This window comes from Sinocyclocheilus rhinocerous, unplaced genomic scaffold (assembly GCF_001515625.1).
Source record: "Sinocyclocheilus rhinocerous isolate Xijiao unplaced genomic scaffold, SAMN03320098_v1.1 scaffold20, whole genome shotgun sequence".
In the NCBI taxonomy this organism is placed as follows: domain Eukaryota; kingdom Metazoa; phylum Chordata; class Actinopteri; order Cypriniformes; family Cyprinidae; genus Sinocyclocheilus; species Sinocyclocheilus rhinocerous.
The window spans coordinates 2,094,844-2,107,582 of NW_015640468.1; the positions used below are offsets into that span (position 1 = coordinate 2,094,844).

Genomic DNA, 12,739 nt, shown 5'->3' on the forward strand with positions numbered 1-12,739 from the left:
ATGATTAAAACTGTTTATAATGAACGGAGCGGCCTCAGGTTCAGCACCGTGCCAGAGGAGCTGAGGGGAGCTGACCCCAAAACGGTGTCAAACAAACAAAACGTTTAATGCCCTCATAATTACCGCCGCCACATGGGAAACATTGCAACTCTCATTCTTCAACTATCGCTCGCATTTATACATAAAAAAAGGCAAGCGCACACACTTTCTCTGTTTTTAATGAAACTCTCCTTGAGGGACTTGTGTGATTGGCAGTTTTCGTCAGAGAGCAGCAGGAAGTCATCAGAGTTGATTGCACTGTACTCTTCAACCATAAACAACAAATAAACAGACAACAAATAAATGTCCCTCATCCTCCTCTTATGAAAACAATGTGTTCTTTCACCCCAGCCTGAGGTGTCCAAAAGCAATGAGAAGTGTGTGCGCACATTTACTCATAATCAGGGTTTAAATTGGGTAGAAATGATTCAGAACAACAACCTTCTATTCAAAAAAGAAAATATGATTGGCAGTTTGTTTAGCAGTCCATTCCATTTCACATGTCTATGCTCCAGTCCAGGTTTTGTTTGTTCCATTATGCCCATTATGGCTAAATTGTGGTTAAGCGAGTGGAAAAGCATTAAAGTTTGCTACTTTAAGCATGATTTATCACATTAGTCAGTAGCGGATGGCATAGGCGACATAGACAGGCACTGTTCTCCAGGACGGCACAGGACAACCTGCACCCTGGTCTGGTGAAATCACTAAATAAAATAAAATCAAATGTGCCTACTCCAGTAATAAACATTCATTAACCTAAAGCTGTGGGATCGGGACATGGATCAACACCAGTTTTTAGGGTTTTGTGCTTTGAGACATGTGCATACTCACACTGCATTGTGAGGGCCTCTCCTGGTACTGAGATGTAACTCTTCCCTTGTGTGGGGAACCGGTAGCTTTGCAGATTGTAGTTCTGAGTGATCTTCATCAGAGAGTAATCTAGACACATTAAAAAAAAAAAAAAAAGATGGGTCACTGTTCACAGTAAGTATACTCTTTGTTACTGCATCACTTCCTAGAAAGTCAAAAGGACCAGCATTTTGGTACCAAGTCGGTGGTACTGAGTACTGAATGTAATTTCAAACTGTGTGATTTCAATCTGAAAGGCAGCTTGTTACAAAATCTCACATACATTACTCTGTGACAAGCGGCTACACGTGTGTACATTTTTTATGTAAACAGTCAACACTGTTTACTTCAACTTTATATCAGCTCTGTTCTTTGTAATTTGTAACTTATTTTTATTACAGACCGTTTAGGTCTTGAATAAATGTCTGATTAACTTGAAGCAATTTTTACTTAATTGAAAAAAATATGTGAAAGCTACATTGCATTGTTTTATAAAAAATGACAGAAAAGACATTAATAATATTACAAATGATTTTTTTTTTAAATAAATGAATCAAATCATCAAATAATCCTGAAATAATGTATCATGGTTTCCACAAAAATATTAAGAACCACAACTGTTTTTTCACAATATATTTCACATATTTTTACTGTATTTTTAACAAAAAAAAATTGCTAAAAATAACTTAATAATAACTTAAAATTCAATTCAATTAAAGTTTATTTGTATAGCGCTTTTCACGATACAAATCGTTGCAAAGCAACTTTACAGAAAATTAAGTTTCTACAATATATTTAGTAGTAGCTTATCAGTGGTGACTGTCAGTTAATGTACACATGGCAGAAATGTACGGAAAATCAATTAAAGACGTAATCAAACAGACGATGAACACTATTAACAGCAATTATTATATGATGCAATCAAACTTATAGCAAAATTGGGTAGTTCTGTATGTTGTTTTGTTTCTTAAAATAAAGAATCAACAGTATATTCACTTTTCTGGTGATATTAAAACTGGCACAGAGAATTGTGAAATTATCTAGTACACTAATGGTACAGTACAGTACAGTATATGCTATTAAAATTTGGTATCGTGACAATGCTATTGTAACCAATTTCTGTTACGGTCTAAGTTAGTCTAGGGAAGACCGCAACAGAAAATAAATGGTTGGTGGTGAGACACTGTGCGACGGCAGAGAAAACGCCATCTCCAGACCCAGAAAAGCTACAATAACCCAAACAACCACGGTCAAAACATTTCATGTTAAGTTTTTTTTTTTTCAAAAGACAAGATAGACATGCACATTTGTGTTTGATTCCTTAATTTGCAGCATTTCTGACTACTTAAAATCATTATGAACATAAATCAACTTGTTCCAACTGTTTCTCATATATGTTAAAACATTTAGCACGTCTTGGAATAACATAAAATTGTAAAATATGGCTGTTTAGCTTTTTCAAGTCATGTTTCATATCTCAAACTTCAAATTCCTTAACTCAGGCCTAATTGTACACTGTGACACACACCCTGTATGCTGCATTCATGCATGTGTATTAGGTATGCGTCCCCCTTTGAGCATACTTGGACATACTCCACATACTTCAAGCCAGAGGAAGTGTGAATTTCTAAGAGCAGATATTCTGGAAATGGAAGTTTGAAGAAGTGTTTTGGAATGTGTACTGACCTGCTACAGAGCTCTTGCCCCCTATGGCCAAAGGAGCCTCTGCGTCTGGGCTGGACCGAAGCTTGGAGACCATATGCACCATCACTTTATCCACAGTCTCCACCAGCCCACTGACCACTGGACTCCACTGTTTACCATGATAAAAGACAAGTCCAAAGTTTCAGCTACCAATAGGTTTGTAGTACCTTCAGCTCCATTCTTTCAGTTGTACATACAGTATGTTCCCTCAAAGGAACCGCTGAAATGCGTAAAAAGTCTGCAGATTCATCTGGACCTACTTATGAATGAATGGACTGATAGAATCTTTATATCTTTCCAATCATCAATCTATCCATTAAACGTACCTCATCATTTTCTCTCCAGTCGCTGGCAGTTATGACCTCATCCACACTTTTCAGTAGAGACTAAAACACATAGAGCAGAATGATGCATAGTTAAAAACTTGTGTGTGTGTTAAGTCTAAAAGAAACAGTGAGGATGCTTCTATTTTTCTCCCCCCACCCACTGTGATTTGCAATTCTGTTCACAAATTTGGGGTCAGTAAGTTTAAAAAAAAAACATGTTTGTAAGAAGTATCTTATGCTCACCAAGGCTGCATTCACTGTGTTTGATTAAAAATACAGTAAAAACAGTAATATTGCAGTAATATTGTCTATAACAATAATCACACAATCAATGTCACAAATGTACTCATTTTAATAAAGACCTAAAAATAATGCAGATTCTGAAATAATTATTTTCTTTTATCTCAATGTTTCTTTATGATTTCTAAAACCCTCAAATGTCCTATCTTCACCTGTGTAAGATTGTTGGCTGTTTCCTGAGGTATACTGTTGTTTGGAAGGTTAAATGATAGAGACTGAAGGAGGTCGAGCGTTTGTAACCGTATGGGGTCCTGAAGTCTCTGAACTTCTTCTGTCAGGTTTGTGGAGGCAGGTCGGGGGATCTCTGTGGTTCTCTGTAACACATACAAAATATCTGCTATATATGTGTCAACAGCACTCCATAAAATGACCCACAATCACATGTAATGGCTCTGTGTGGCTTGGACTTGACATTCAAAATATAAATGCGTTTTTGTGGTTTCCCATAACCTAATATAATCATTTCAACACGCATCAGAATCACTGGCGCTTACAGTACAGCTGAAATTATTTAATTAAATCTCATTCTCAAAGGATTTGTGAATGTCAATGTCAACAACAAAGCTGAATGCCAGTCTTACTTGAACTTTCCAAAGAAGTCTGAAGAAAGAACCTCCAAACTAATTGCTTAAAGTCTCATTTTTTCATCCATACCCTATAAGAGGCCATTACGGAAAATCTTCTCTTCTACTTGACCTCCTTACTCAATAACAGCCAGTGTAGTCATTTGCGTGAATGCTCAAACTCTGATTTCTTTCCATTTCCTCAGAGTCTGGGGGGAAACAATAGTTCCGAAAGAGCTGAATTTGTTTGTGTTTACAGCTTCGGCCTCCACCTCATTTCCTGCTGTGCTCTTGTACGTCTGCCAAGGGTGTGTGCGTCTATACACACATGGACGGTCCCAGAGCGACGTCTGCATCAGCTTCATAACACCTAATCATCCAAGGGTGTGTGAGGTGTAGTCTGGGAGGCCCTGTTGTGTGTGTGTGTGTGTGTGTTTGTCTGTGTTCGTCCACTCCATTTAATTACTGCGCAGAGAAGAATCCGAGCAGACAGACTGAGAGCCTGTAAAAGGAGGTGTGTCAAACACCGCTGAGAGCCTTTAGAGGATATGTCAGTGTCTTGAATGGCCAACTTAATTTACTAGCATTCAAATGAAGTCAACAGTCTGAGTGTACTGCTCTCGGTGACTGCTGTTCTCCATATGCTCACATTTACACCGCGGATCTTGATGTGCAATTATTTCAAGAAATGTCAATAAGTTAAATAATTTCCCGTATCCCAGCTCAATATGCAGAAACAACTGTAATGGGCTGTTCACACAGAACGCGTTTTTACACTCCACTCCCCTGTTTTTACTTTGTTTTTCTATGTAAACATGCACTAGATGGACGTCTTTGGCCATTGCATTCGTGCCTCACATCTTTTCCGACATTTCACATGACACATCATTCAAGTTTAAGTTCAACTTTAAAAAAAAATAGCCCTAGAAGTTGTATTATTTTTTAATTCACTGCCCTATGTTACAAGTTTTAAAATGTAAAAACACATTCTGTATGAATAGCATCTAAGAAAAGTAGGTGGATTGCCTTGAAAAGTGTTTGTTTGAGCAGCTCAGCTAACAAAATTGGATCAACTAATGGAGTAAGTTTGAGGCGGGACTAACTCTGTTTGCTTGACCAATGGCAGACTGGGTGATGGTTTGGGACAGGGTTATTATCACAACTAAAATAAAATACAATATAAACAAATTAAACTTATTTCAGCTAGTTGCCAAGGCAACATTTCTAATTGTTGTTTAGTTTAAATGAAAGTGAAACTAACTGAAACTTAATGTAGACATATTTAAAAAATGATCAAAATGATAAAAACACAAAAAAAAAAAAAAAAAAAAAATTAAATTTAAAATGAAAAAGAAAAAGAAATTATACAAATATAATCTAATTCAAAATACTAGCAAAAACTATAATAGCATATCAGTGATACTAAAATAACACTGACTCAGGAATGATTTTTTTGCAATTAACTGACAGTGGTGACATAAATAAATTACATACATACCCTTCAAGGGTTATGAAGTGTATTTTGGGGGGATTAGTTGTTATTTTGCTTAAATAAACTCATGAATCTTAAATTCCCAAAACAGACTTCACTGCAGTTAATCTAGCCAGGCTGGGATGGTTTCGATTAAGGCTGATGAGTGAGAAATCCTGCCTTGTACTTGTGGTCGTTTCAGTGAGCTCAATTAATCAAACTAACAGAAACCAAAGACAAATATGTTTCGTAATTAGATACTGGTGAATTCACCGCAATAACTTATTTCTTACTTTTGCTGAGAGGGAAGAGAGACAGGTTAGTGCTTACCCTCATTACAGATGTGTTTGCATTTACGTACATTAGTCAAACAAAATGACTGCCCTCAAAGTTTCAGTGTTTTTTTGGGAATATTCTAATGAGTGCTCCTGCCATGTGAAATCTCTTAGATAACCCTGGAATTTGGAGTAATATGTGATGAAGTTGTATTTCTGCTGTTATCTTTCTATACTCCTCTGGTTTGAGAGACTACAGTCCTAACTCACAGAAACAGATTCAGAAAGTGCAACGGGTGACCTCAGGTCAGAAGAATTTACCTTTAACTGAGTATCTGTTGCAGCAGTGACACTGATGGATGCTTCGGTTGGGAAGGTGGACATCACATTCTCACCTGTGGTGACAAAAATAAATGAAATGCTGTGCAAAGAAAACAGATATGAATGATAAATAAAATTAAATGTATGATTAAAATTGGTCAAAATAAAAAATATTTTATATTTCTAATATTTATTTGATTAAATAAAATAAAAAAACATAAATAAATAAGAATAAAAAAGAAATAATAATTGAATGATGTAATAATAATTATTTATATGACATCAAAGCTATGCACAGAAGCAATGAACTAAAGAGCTCTGAACAAGTTCTCTTCATCTCATGGAACAAAAAGTTCACACCTGCTGGAAAGTCACATGTGATACCTTTCCCTGAACGAACATGTCGGTTGCAGTGAGGCTGGTTTATAGGGCCCCTGGTAAAGCAGCTCTCTAATGACTCTGTACTATGCCCCTCATTAGAGCCTATTAAAGCTGGACGTGAGCAAAACAACAGTAGATTTTCTCTTCTTCAACAACAACATGTTTTTTTTATCATTAACAAAAGGTCTTTATCCCTAACAGTGGCTAACAATCAGTACTGTGAGAGGATATATTTCACAGTTTCTAAAGTGGTGGCCAATACCTCCTCTAGAGTGCCAACATCGACCTACATAATCACTATCATCCCTCTTTAAAAGAGACATGGATCCATATTTATTCAAATGCCAACGTTATTTGGAGTATTTGGTGTAATGAAATGTGTTTATGCGGTTTAAGGTTAAAAAAACACATTATTTTCCACATACTGTACATTATTGTTTCTCCTCTATGCCCCGCCTTTCTGAAACACGTCGATTTCAGCGACCAGCACGGATCAGCTCTAGGCATGGCGGCAGCAACAATACTACAGCGAGAATAAAAGTTACGCTTTCTTTCTTTGCGTGAACATTTGGGCTGTGTTATGCAAATCTTCCCACATCGTGATGTAGATATGTGGGGGCGTGTTAGAATGAGCCGTTTTAGGTAGGCGTGGTTGACTCTTAACTTTTTTAAAGAATATCTCTTTGGATTTGAGACTTTAGTCTTTGCAACTTTACAGATCTTCTTTATGCACCAAGAACTTGTAACACTCCAAAGAGAAAGGAAAAATTTAAATCGCATCATATGACCCCTTTAAAATTAAGGTATTGGAGACAGGGTACTGAATTTTAGCATGATTTTACATTTTACATGTACACATTTGGCAGATGCATTTATTCAATGTGACTTACGCTGGATCCAAAGTATTTATTTTTGGATATTACTGTTTTAGAAATACATGCTTAAAAGAGGAAGAAATAAACTATTCACCAATTTTAATTCTCTAGTAAATGTATTTTGTTTTAAGGATGTTTAAATATTTACTGGAAAACAGACACAAATACTGACAATGCATGACTCTAGGTCTGACCTTAAACGACCAGTTCAGTGTTGTACTAAATTTAATTTAATTTAATTAGTTTTGGAAAACAATATAATCTTCGTATGGTAATGGAAAAGCATAACTTCAAGCTTTTTGTGTTGTCTGGTCTAAAAGGTCAAGGTTTGACTCATTAGCATGGCCCTGTTAGCCCTTGTTGGAAGATTCTCTAACTACACCATTATGGTGGGCATTTGCCAGCCGGCATTGAGATGAATGGGAATGTTTATGGACAGCAATCTCCAGGTGTTAAAGACCTCATTGGTCTGCTCTCTGATACTGATGAAGATGGAAACCATTTGTTAAATTTGTCTTTGCCACACTAAAGCACCTTGCCTGCAAGAAACTTCAACCAACTGCCCAGACAAGGTTCCAAACACTTGCAGTTTAAAAGAAAACAAAACCCTAATATAAAACTTGTCCCGCCGTCACATACATAAAAGGTAAAGATATACGCAGTTACAACCAAAGCCATCATAACTGCCTCCGAGGACACATACGCAAGAACAAACATGTAATGGTATTTCAACAGTGCATTTCAATGTGGTTCGTTTTGAGGACTGGTGGAATGTGGACCAGTGTCTCTGAAGGAAATTGTCTTCAAATGCTTCTTCCTCTCTATAATAACCTGCATGCAGGGTAATAACTCCAAAAATGGCAAAAAAAAACAAACAAAGCGGCAGCATCACAGATGTTTCTTATCCATATAGTCAAAAGAACATTCTGAAATCCACTTTTTGGCCATGATCTCCACCAATGGCACTTCAAAGTACACTTTTTTTTCTTTGTATTAATCTAGATCACTGACTACCATTCAAAAGTTTGGGATTGGAAAGTATTTTTTAAAGTGTTTTTGAAAGTAGTCTCTTATGCTCACCAAGACTTTACTTGCATTTGCATTTATTTGATCAAAAATACAGTGAAACAGTAATATTAGGTCTATTATTTCAATTAAAAAATGTTTTCTATTTTAATATATTTTAAAATGTAATTTAATCCTATAATGACAACGCATTATTCCAGTCTTCAGTGTCACATGATCCTTTAGAAATCATTCTAATATGCTGATTTGGAGCTTAAGAAACATTTCTTATTTTGTTATGTTATCAGTATTGAAAACAGTTGTGCTGCCTAATATATATATTTTTTTCTGGAAAACATGATGTGAACAGGTTTTTTAAAGATTTTTAATGAATGGAAAGCACACATCTTAAATACAAATTTTACATTATAAGCAATATTATAAGTACTGTATGTTCACTGTCACTTTTGATTATGCATCCTTGCTGAATAAAAAATCTGACTGACCCCTACTATATTAAAAATATTAATAATAATTTAATCTCTGATCACAAAACATCAACTCAAGTGGGATTTATTTTATTTTATCTTTAAGGTTTTTATTTTAAAAAACAGTTTTGTGTGCATATACTACTTTAATAAAGTTTCATGTTTTCTATATTCGATGCAATAACAAAAAAATCATACATTTAAGCATTGCTTAATTGTTAAATTGTTCAGCGGCTTAATTGCTATTGTACTTCAAATGAATAAAGACAGACAGAATTAACCAGGAATATTCAATATATTGAAAAACATGGGGTGTTGCCATCTGCTAAAAGGCAAGTTGGGACAAGCCAGAGACAACAAAGATCAAGTGCAGCTAATTTGGGAAGCCCTGACAACAACGGCAATGGCTGACAACTGCAGAGAAGCACATGGTTGGGACAAGTGAAGGCTGCCACAGAGAAAATAAACGTATAGATAAATGAAATGATAATGACAGCAGATTTGAGTCACAATGAGCTCCATAATAACTTACCAATGGCTGCTTTGTAGTACATCCAGATATCCTGAGGGGACAAGGCCCTCTCCCAAATCACAAACTCATCGAAGGCCCCTGTGGCATAGTGGTTGTAATTCCCATTGTTTCCTGTGCCAATGACCAGGTCAGCATAGGGATCGCCGTAGTTATGAGAAATATTTCCTGTGGGGTCTCCGACGCTGAATGTCCCATTAATGTAGACCTTTAACCCCTCCGACTGGGTCCATGTGAAGAGCACGTGTGTCCAGTAGGGCCCTAGATAAAGACAGAGATGACAGGAGAGAGAAAGCCAGCAAATGAAATTTCCAACAAGCATACACAGATTTCATGTTTTGACTGTTTGGAAATAAAGATAATGGTAATATTATTTCCAGATCTACTCATAGTGTCTGGGTCCATAAAACGCAAGTTTAGATTGAACAGAGACTAAGAGCTGGAGACAGCATGTGAATGGATTTCATCAGCTTATAATGAAGCCAATAAGACATGGTATACAGAAACTCTGAGCTGAACTGTCAATGGCTCATTTAATCTGTCCAGGGATAAAATAGCACATGGGCATCATCCCACTCAGTACGTAATGTTAATGTCTCTCTTTTCGAGGAATTGGTTTATACTTTGGTAATACACGTTTTAGTCTTAGGGACAAAACTTGGGTATCTTGTTCATTTTCTGACTTTATGCTAGAGGCTGCATTTATTTGATCAAAAAACAGTAAAAACTGTTATACTGTGAAATGCTATTACAATACATAGTTTCAGGATTCTTTGATGAGTAGAAAGTTCAAAAGAACAGCATTTATTCAAAAAAGAATTGTTGCTAACATTAGAAATGTCTTTGCTGTCACTTTTTTAACAATTTAATGCGTTGTTGCTTCACAGATGTATTTAAATATATATATACTTTTGAACGGCAGTGTATAATCACTACACTACACAACACTTCCAGATACTGAAGATGTATTCTGCAAATGACACAAATCCCCAAATGACTGAAAAATTTTAGATGAAAGAAATGATTATTTACTCGGGCAGCTAAATGATTTTACTTGAGCTACTTATTCGCTCAAACTTCCATTTCCTTTCACAGTGAGATACAAATTTAAATCACTCTGTCAAGTCCAAAAGAGAACGTTTTTTCTGAAACCTATCGACTCAAGTACGTTTGGACATCTGGATGTAATCAATATAATTATGCACAAAACTACATACTCAAAATATTTACGGTTAGACTGCAAATGTAATTCCAAACCAGAATGTATTTCAAAATGAGTCCATGCATGCAAAATTTCAAGATCATGGGAAATCTTTTTTGGCTTTAAAGATAAGGCAAAACACAATGGTTCCCCAAACCATTCAAGCACTTTCCACATCCTGAACTAAACACACACACTCAAATAATAACTACCTGGAAGTTTCATATGTGCTTTCCATGTCTTAGAGTCTCCTCTCGTGTAGAACTCCACGTGTCCGCCATGAGGGTTGGAGTAGACAGAGAAACCGCTTGAGATGACTTTACCTCCGGATGCAATCGCAAAACGAGAATCTACCTCATTATTTTTCCAGAAGAAGGAGAAAGTTATCCCTGTCCAGGAGTAAGAATTAAATAAAGCTTTAGTGTTGAGCTCAAAGTATTGTGACACAATTACATAAAGAAACTTTGAGAAAAATAATACTACATAATACAGCATACAGTAATTTACAGTAGTTAGGCTGTGATTTGATGCTCAAATAATTGCATTTATTCATTCAAAATATTTATATTTTCCTTTATTATAATAATGTTTTTAATAATATTTAACATACTATAATATATTACTAATATATTATAATTTGATGTAAATTTGTACATCTTATTTTAAAATAATAATAATAAATGAATAAATAGCAAAGAGTGATGCATTAATACATTTAAGTTTTTAAGTCTGATTTTCATAATCCTCTGGCCACAACCAAAAACCAAGCTCTTTTTCCAATAAGTACTGATATCTAACTTTAAACAAAAGCGTCTTTATTAGATCCAGGCCGCTTCATCACAACCAATATTGCAAGTCTTACTTTGGTCAAGCCCTGGAAAATGAATATAAATACAACATATTCTCTGATTTTTGAGAGCAAAGGAATGTGCGCTGATGTGAGCAGATGAATAACAGATGATATCAGCTTTCATGCACAAAACGCTTGATGTAAGCTGATATATTTGCTCTTGAGAAATATAAACTTAATTTTGAACCATTAGCCTTTATTACGTCATCTATAACCTGAGCAACACATTACTCAACTGTCATACATCTATGACCATATAAAGATGTTCATGCACTTCTATAACAACAGAAAAGAGTGCAAGAGGACAATAAAAACTCACCGGCAGGTCCACACAAAGTAGGATCACTTATGCAGGAGTCTTTATAGTTGCCAAAGTGAAGGAAAGTGGCCCCATTATCACCGTTCAGATAGATGCCCTTATTCACCATTCCTTCTACAATGTCTACATGACGAGAGAGCAACCGACAAGATTATAACACTTGAAATGAATTACAGAAGGCATTACAGTTCAAAATCATCTCATGCAAAAACCTAATTCAACATTCTTTCCTTTTTTATCTAACACAAATGCAAACCTGAATACTTTATGTGAATATTCATTGATAGTCTAACTGGAAAGACAGCTGTTTTATGCTCAATAAAGTCATTTGTTCATGTGATGTTCTGAGTAGAGACTTTATGAGGAAATCCTAACCTTTCACCCATATAGTAAAAATATGAGTATAGTTTACCCCATTCTCTAAAACAAGAGCAGATCTCCTGAATTATGAAGATCTGGGGAATGAAAAAGCCCCAATCTGAACAACTGAACTGCAGATGAATCATGATAGTCTGTTTTTTTTGGTCAATGGTAAGTTGTTCTCCTTTGAATGCAGTGACTTTGTTCAATAAATCCTCCTTTATTAGACCTAAAAAGCTAGGATCTGTGGACACATTGGGAGCCATAGCACCATCACACCTCATGAATGGATGAGTTAGGAGAAGAGATGCTCATGGAAAAGAGTGCTCAGTGAAGACACAGTGGATGGCAGAAGACAGAAAGGAGACAGACTGAAGTATGGAGTGAGTGAACAACAGTTGTAATGGGGGCAGAGAGATAAAGAGGTACAGAGGACCGAACATCCATCTATGCAGTGAGATCCAGGGTATCGGCATGCCTTTGTGAAGTATTGTGCAGAAGTACCTTAAATGTGGCTTTTTAGAGTGAGATTTGGATAAAGGCAAATTAACTCTCAATAAAGGGTTTCCTACAGCAAAAGACATTTGAATTACAAAATCACATACTGTAAGCAAGCCATGCTGATATTAATAATGCTGTCTTTATATGCTATCAGAATTATCATAAATACTGTACAAGTTGCACAGGAAGTTTTCACTTGCATACTCCAGTAACCTTACGAAACAGTGGACTGTTTGAAAAGAATGTTTGAGCAGTAAATGATAGGTAATTGTTTATTTCTTAAATTGTTCAGTTTAAAAAAAAAACAAAGAACCCGAAAAAAAAAGTGTCACGTTTTCCACTTTTTTTTTTTTTTTTTGAGGGCAAATATTTCATTTTAAAA

At 35.7% G+C, this 12,739-nt stretch overlaps 1 protein-coding gene across 1 annotated transcript in view; it reads right to left on the reverse strand.

Moving 5' to 3' along the window:
- The window catches only part of LOC107753172 (adhesion G-protein coupled receptor D1-like), a 45,316-nt gene that overhangs the window by 28,252 nt on the left and 4,325 nt on the right, over positions 1 to 12,739 (reverse strand). The window contains exons 4-11 of the mRNA XM_016569298.1: positions 11,497 to 11,619; positions 10,540 to 10,716; positions 9,130 to 9,387; positions 5,849 to 5,922; positions 3,371 to 3,532; positions 2,919 to 2,978; positions 2,575 to 2,701; positions 871 to 978 (exon numbers count right to left, since the gene is read on the reverse strand). Coding sequence (XP_016424784.1) covers positions 871 to 978; positions 2,575 to 2,701; positions 2,919 to 2,978; positions 3,371 to 3,532; positions 5,849 to 5,922; positions 9,130 to 9,387; positions 10,540 to 10,716; positions 11,497 to 11,619 — 1,089 coding nt within the window. The remainder of the gene's footprint in view (positions 1 to 870; positions 979 to 2,574; positions 2,702 to 2,918; positions 2,979 to 3,370; positions 3,533 to 5,848; positions 5,923 to 9,129; positions 9,388 to 10,539; positions 10,717 to 11,496; positions 11,620 to 12,739) is intronic.